Source organism: Carlito syrichta, unplaced genomic scaffold (genome assembly GCF_000164805.1).
Source record: "Carlito syrichta isolate Samal-C Ts95f unplaced genomic scaffold, Tarsius_syrichta-2.0.1 Scaffold309115, whole genome shotgun sequence".
Taxonomy (NCBI): Eukaryota; Metazoa; Chordata; class Mammalia; order Primates; family Tarsiidae; genus Carlito; species Carlito syrichta.
Genome location: NW_007253211.1, coordinates 395,516 through 402,822, shown reverse-complemented (window position 1 = coordinate 402,822; position 7,307 = coordinate 395,516). Strand labels below are relative to the sequence as shown.

At 45.6% G+C, this 7,307-nt stretch overlaps 1 protein-coding gene across 1 annotated transcript in view; it reads right to left on the bottom strand.

The window, feature by feature from the left end:
• Positions 1-7,307, bottom strand: part of NUDT3 (nudix hydrolase 3) — a 120,513-nt gene extending 113,206 nt beyond the window's left edge. The window contains exon 1 of the mRNA XM_021716987.1: positions 7,135-7,307. Within this exon, the coding sequence (XP_021572662.1) occupies positions 7,135-7,233 (99 nt within the window). The 5' untranslated portion in view covers positions 7,234-7,307. The remainder of the gene's footprint in view (positions 1-7,134) is intronic.

Below are 7,307 nucleotides of genomic sequence, written 5' to 3'. Positions count from 1 at the left end.
GAGGCGGAAGGATTGCCGGAGCCCAGCAGGTCGAGACTGCGGTGGCCGGGAGCGGCCACTTCATTCCAGTCTGGGTGACAGAGTAAGACTCCAACTCAAAAAAAAAAAAGGAAGGAAGTTTCGGGCCGGGCATGGTAGCGCGCACCTGTGGTTCCAGCTACTTGGAAGCCTGAGGCGAAAGGAACGCCGGAGTCCAGCGGGTTGAGGCTGAGGCGGCCAGGAGTGGTCACTGCACTCCAGTCTGGGTGACAGAGTGAGACTCCAACTCAAAAAAAAAAAAGGAAGGAAGTTTCGGGCCGGGCGTGGTGGCTCAAGCCTATAATCCCAGCACTTTGGGAGGCCAAGGTAAGGGGATTGCCTGAGTGCATGAGTCCGAGAACAGCCTGGACAACTTGGTGAGACCTCATCTCTACAATAAATAAAAAAATTAGCCAAGTGTGGTATCATGCACCTGTAGTTCCAGCTCTTGGAAAGATCGCCTGAGACCAGCAGGTCGAGGCGGCGCTGGCTGTGAGCATGTCACTGCACTCCAGCCTAGGAGACAGAGTGAGACACTTACTCAAAAAAAAAAATCAATTGGAGAATATGGCAGATTAAAAATATAAGTGTATACTAATTTGCTAATCTTTGTAGGGTCAAAATCTTGTTTTGAGTATGCGTCTATCACACCCATAATGAATGACCTATGTTTTCCAGTTCTAGTTTCTAAAAATAAGAACAAAACCTGAAAATATTCATTAAGTTGTCTATATGCAGAGTCCTTCCAGACTCCCATGACTCCCTCCACAATCTTTTCCAGTTTGCTTGTCCATACAATTGGGCAGTAATTTCTTTTAGTGGTTTGCATTTATGGAGTCTTTCCAAAGCATTTGAAATACTTCTCACAAAACAATTTTTTTTTAACTCAAATTTCACTGGTCTATGCCAGTGAAATTTGTTAATTTGCTAACTGAATTGCATAATTGCAATAGAAAGTACCATGAACATAAACAGATTAGAAATAAATACAACTAGAGGGCACACCTCATCAGCAAAGGTAGCTGCATAATGAACATTTATATACCTAACCCTGAATTGTACCCCACATCTTTAAAATTAAAAATTTTTTTAAAAAAGAAAGAAGCCGGGCTCGGTGGCTCAGCCTGCGCCTTTGGGAGGCTGCGGTGAGTGGATTGCCTGAGCCCGCGGGTTCGAGACCTGCTCTGGGCAGCGAGACCTCATCTCTACAATAAATCAAAAAATCAGCCGAGCATGGTAGCCCATGCCTGTAATTCCGGCTACTCAGAAGGCTGAGGCGCTACCATGCTACCATGCCTGGTTGATTTTTTGATTTATTGTAGCAATGAGGTCTTGCTGCCCAGGTGGGTCTCGAACCCGTGGGCTCAGGCAATCCACTCACCTCAGCCTCCCAAAGGCGCAGGATTACAGGCTGAGCCACCAAGTCCGGCTTAATTTTTTTTTTTTTTATAAACAAGAAAAGTAGCCAGAGGTTTAGAGGAAAGAAAACTTATTTTCATCATGTTGTTGGATCTTTTCTTCCATTTCTCCCATTAACCTCTAAGTTCCCTGCATGTCTATCTCCTGAGTAACTATATCACAGAACCTGGCACTGAGTACTCAATAAACTTGCTATGTTCACACATCCTAACCTAGATCAGAATTTCAGCCACTGTTACTGCTAGTCTATAAATAAAAGTTTTCAGGGCTGAAAAAACAGAATGCTAGAAGGTTTGACTCGTGGTTTACTATCTTCTAATACAGTCATGCGCCACTAAACAACATTTTGGTCAACCGCAGTCTCATTAAGATCATAATGGCTAGGCGCGGTGGCTCAAGCCTGTAATCCCAGCACTTTGGGAGGTTGAGGTGAGAGGATTGCCTGAGCTCAGGGGTTTGAAACCAGCCTGGGCAACTTGGTGAAATCCTGTCTCTACAATAAATCAAAAAATATAAGCTGGGTGTGGTAGCGCCTCCTATAATTCCAGTTACATGGAAGGCTGAAGCAGAAGAATTGCCTGAGTCCAGTAGGCTGAGGCTGCAGTGGCCATGAGCGTGCCACTGCACTCCAGCCTAGGCAACAGAGACTCAAACTCAAACAAAACAAAACAATGAAACATACCAAAAAAAAAACTATAATGAAGCTGAAAAATTCCTATCGCACTGTAACCATGGCAACTTAGTAGTGCAATGCACTACTCAGTTGTTTGTGATGAGTACACAAGCAAATATACTGTGCTGTTAGTCACTAAAAGTATAGCACATACAATTATGTATGCTACATAATACTTGATAATAAACAACTAAGCTACCAGCTTATATATATTTACTATACTGTATTTTTTATTGTTACTTTAGAATATCCTCCTACTTTCTCTCTCTTTTTTTTTTTGTAGACACAGGGTCTCGCTATGTTGTCCAAGCTGGTTTCAAACTCCTAGTCTCAGCAATCCTACCATCTCAGCCTCCCAAATAGCCAAGAATACATGCATGAGCCCTGGGCAGGGCTCCTACTTATTTAAAAAAAAAAAAAAAAGTTGGGCCAGGCACAGTGGCTCATGCCTGTAATCCAGCACTTTGGTAGGCCAAGGCAGGAGGTCAGGAGTTCAAGGCCAGCATGGGCAATATAGCAAGACCCCAACTCTACAAACAAAAAATTAGGTGGGCATAGTGGCATACAAGTATGATCCCAGTTACTCGGGAAGCTAAGGCAGGAGGAAGGCTTGAGACCAGGAATTAGAGACTGCAGTGAGTTATGATCATGCCACAGAACTCCAGCCTGAGCAACACAGCAAGATTCTGTGCCTCAAAGAAAAAGAAGGCCAGATGCAGTGGCTCACACCTGTAATCCCAGCACTTGGGAAGCCAATGAAAGACAACTGCCTGAGCCCAGGAGGTTGAGACCAGCCTGGGCAGCATGGCGAGACCTCGTCTCTATAATAAATCAAAAAATTAGCCAGGCAAGGTGGCGCATGCCTGTAATCTCAGCCACCTGGAAGGCTGAGGTGGAAGGATCGCCTCACCCTGGCAGGTCAAGGCTGCAATAGCCATGACCACTGCATTCCATCATGGACAACAGAGTGAGACTCCAACTCAAAAAAAAGTTAGTTGTAAAATAGCCTCAGGCAGGTCCTTCAGGAGGTATTCCAGAAGAAGGAATTGTTATCATAGGAGATGTCAGTGTTATTCGCCTTAAACCGACATGGAGGTAGAAGATAGTGATACTGATAATCCTGATGCTGTGTAGGCCTAGGTTAATGTATGTGTTTGCATCCTTGTTTTTTAAACAAAAAGTTTAAAAAGCAAAAAAAAAAAAAACCAGAAAATATTAGTCAGGTGTGGTGGCACACACCTGTCGGTCTAGCTACTGAGGAGGCTGAGGTGGGAGGATTCCTTGAGTTCAGGAGTTGAAGACTAGCCCAGATAACATATCGAGACATCATGTCTAAAAAATAGTAATAATTTCGGAACCCGCCTGGGCAGGCGAGACCTCATTTCTACAATGGATCAAAAAATTAGCCGGGCGTGGTAGCGCACACCTGTAATTCCGGCTACTCGGAAGGCTGAGGTGGAAGGATCGCCGGAGCCCAACAGGTCGATCCTTCCAACAGGTCGAGGCTGCGGTGGCCAGGAGCAGCCACTGCACTCCAGTCTGGGCAACAGAGTGAGATTCCAACTCAAAAAAAAAAAAAAATTGTAATAATACAGTAAGATAACCAATGATTTCTGTGATTTTTGATGAGAGAAAAAACAGAAAATATTTTGTCAAGAGCAGTACAATGTGTGTTTTAAGCTTAAGTATATTACAAGAGACAAAAAGTCTTTAAAAATTTATTATTTATTTTTTTTTGAGTTGGAGCCTCACTCTGTCGCACAGACTGGAGTACAGTGGCCACTCCCGGCCATCACAGCCTCGACCTGCTGGGCTCCGGCAATCCTTCCGCCTCACCCTTCCAAGTAGCCCGAACTACAGGCGCGCGCTACCACACCCGAATAATTTTTTTATTTATTGTAGAGATGAGGTCTCACCAAGTTGCCCAGGCGGGTCTTGAACCCACGGGCTCAGGCAATCCACTCACCTCAGCCTCCCAGGGCACAGGATTACAGGCTGAGCACCGAGCCCAGCATGGACACTTCTTGACTTTGGTCAATTAAATTTATAAGTAAAGGGTTCTACACATTACTACTGTATTTTATGGTAAAAAATATTCTGTAAACTAGTAGTCTGTCTTGACTGAAGCCATTAGTGCCCATTAAATAATAAAATTGGGTTGAATGTTCTATTAGGTTTGAATTTTACATCCCAACAATGTGTGGCAGCTAATACTTCCAGTCTTTGGCACATCTATTGAGAACATAAAAGTTCTCCTGGAACGAACAAATTACTTCCCTTCCAACACAATTATATAATCTGAGGGCTGAACAGCACCCTAGAGATTATTCTGTGATCCAAAAATCTCTCCCAATTAAGGGATCTCATCTAAAACTACTCAACTTGTTGGGCAGGGAGAGATACTAATCTTTGAATCCCACATGACAGAGTGCTGCACCCATAGTAGGCTCTTTAATACATTCTTGTTTAATTGAACTGAACGAGTCTAAAATGGGCCCATTTCATTAATTTTCTTGTTCTTCCCAGGCTTTAGCTGTAACACCCACTGAATCTGTAATTAAAGATTTGCATGATTATTCTGCTTATTAACCAATGTTCAAAAGAAATTCAATAAAGGAAAGGCCACAGTCAGTCAAATGTTTTAATCCATTAAAGAAGCTTCTTTTAAACCGGGCTCGGTGGCTCAGCCTGTAATCCCGTGCCTTTGGGAGGCTGAGGTGAGTGAATTGCCTGAGCCCGCGGGTTCGAGACCCGCCTGGGCAGCGAGACCTCATCTCTACAATAAATCAAAATGAGCCGGGCGTGGTAGCGTGCACCTGTAATTCCAGCTACTCGGAAGGCTGAGGCGGAAGGATCACTGAAGCCCAGCAGGCAAGGCTGCTTTATAAATAAATAAATAAATAAATAAATAAAAATTTAAGCTTCTAAAAACGCAAGTCCTACGAATGGTTTGACTTACAAGAGACAATGCAATAGCCTAAACACACAAGTAAGCATGCAACATTAATTCTGCTAATCTAATGTCAGTACATCATAAAACTTAACAGAAACTGGAAAATCAAATCTTCATTAGTTTGCTAATGATCTATAAAGGTTTTCCAGTTTATTCAAAATTACTCAACACGTCTTCAATTTCTAGTTTTGTTTTTTTTTTGAGTTGGAGTCTCACTCTGTCGCCCAGACTGGAGTACAGTGGCCACTCCAGGCCACCACAGCCTCCACTTGCTGAATCTTCCGCCTCAGCCTTCCAGGTAGCTAGAATTACAGGTGCGCGCTACCACGCCCAGCTAATTTTTTTATTATTTATTGTAGAGATGAGGTCTTGCCAAGTTGCCCAGGCGGGTCTCAAACCGGCGGGCTCAGGCAATCCACTCACCTCAGCCTCCCAAAGTGCTGGAATTACAGGCTGAGCCACCGAGCCCCGCTTCTAGTAATTTTTTTAAAATACACAGTCTTGCATACACACCTTTCTACTTACAATCAAGGTGTTTCCAGACTTAACCACAGCAGTGGAATAAGATATATTATTATGCTAATTAGCTTTCCCTCCAGTTAACAGTCTGTGATCCCATCTGATTTCCCATAATATGGTATGATAATGAAGAGAACAAAGCAGTAACTACCATCAACTACCACCAATAATTTACTCAAGTATGTATTCCAAAACAGTACATAATTTACAACATGGCCTTGCTTAATATCCCTATTACAATGCATCTGTTTGGAGGACTTTTATAATATAAGCTGGGACACAAAACACACATTTCCAAATCTCCTTTCCTTCTGTTTTGCTGAAAGGGAGCACACATGCGATCCCTCAACAATCAGTGCTTCACTAACTTATTTTCTTCAGGCAGTAATTTAAATTCCCACTTCCTCCTAAATATCTCTGGACAGCAACTCCTGGCAATCCATCTGTCTCTTTCATCACAGCTTCTTTTCATAACTAACGGGTCAAGTTCCTTTCCCTCATTTCAACACGATGCACTGTACTGCAGCCCTGCCACCATAGCCCACTGCTGGATGCCGGAATATAACATATTGAATTTCACTGTCTTTCATTGTTTCCAGTTTAACTGCCATTTTGCCACCATGCACACAAGAGAAATGCGTTCCCACAGGCATCTTATGAATTTCCAAAGCAGCTATTCTTTGTGGATTTACAAAACATGTGCCTTCTCTGAATTCCCTGCATCACCACAAAAACGGCTTTGGGAAGCCGAGATTTTTTTTAAGTGCCCTTAGCAAAAAGAAACTGATTCTCAAACGTTTTTATTTTCCTAGCAAATTTGATTCTACGGATCTTCCCATAGGGCAGTGGAGGAACAGCCGGGCAAGGATTTTAAATACTGCTTCTGGTTTTCCCAACTAAAATAAAAATTGTTCAGCCCACAAAGATTTTTTGGTTATCAAATGATCAAAAGTCCTATCTTCTCAGGCTACACCGTAAGGGCTACCCAGCGCACAGCCAAAAAAACCCCCCAAAAACAAAAAACAGCTGTGGCCTGTGCACAACGCCCTAAATCTTCCTACGATCCCCCCCCTTGGGCTCAGAGACACACATAATCCCTCGGCAAACCCCAAACCTGCCAAGGAAGGGGACTATTTCTCTGCCACAAAGGCCGGCCTGCGCCTCGTGCACGGCGGCCTCTGCACACATGTGCCAGGCTGACAAGTGCGGAGCTGCCGTTCCAGGATCAAAGCTGGCGGCCTGGAACGAAAGCCACTCTCCCTCTCCCCAGACCGCTGCCTTCACTGCCCGGTGACAGGCGGCCGGCCGGGCCCCGCTGTGCTCCGGCCGCGGCTGGCACTCGCCCCCGGCCGCGCGGACAACCTCAAACCCCCTTCCCCTCCGCCCCACCGACCTTGGTCCTTCCCCCTCTTTCTCGCCTCAGGAAATTCCGTCGAAAGTTCGCTCGGCCCGAGCGGGGCAGCCCGGACACACCTTCCTCCTGCGGCCGCGCCCCCCGCGCCTCCACCCGGAGCGGCCGGCGACCCCGGCCCGCCCCAGCCCGGCGCCTCACCTCCTCCTCGCTCTCGCTGCGGAAACACAGACATGCGGCCCGCTTCTTGTAGCCGTCGCCGTCGTAGGTGCGGATCTGGTTCGACTTGAGCTTCATCATCCTCCGGGCCCGGGTGGGGGTGCGGTGCGGGTGGCGGGAGTCGAGGGGTGGGGAGCCCGCTCCGGACGGCCACG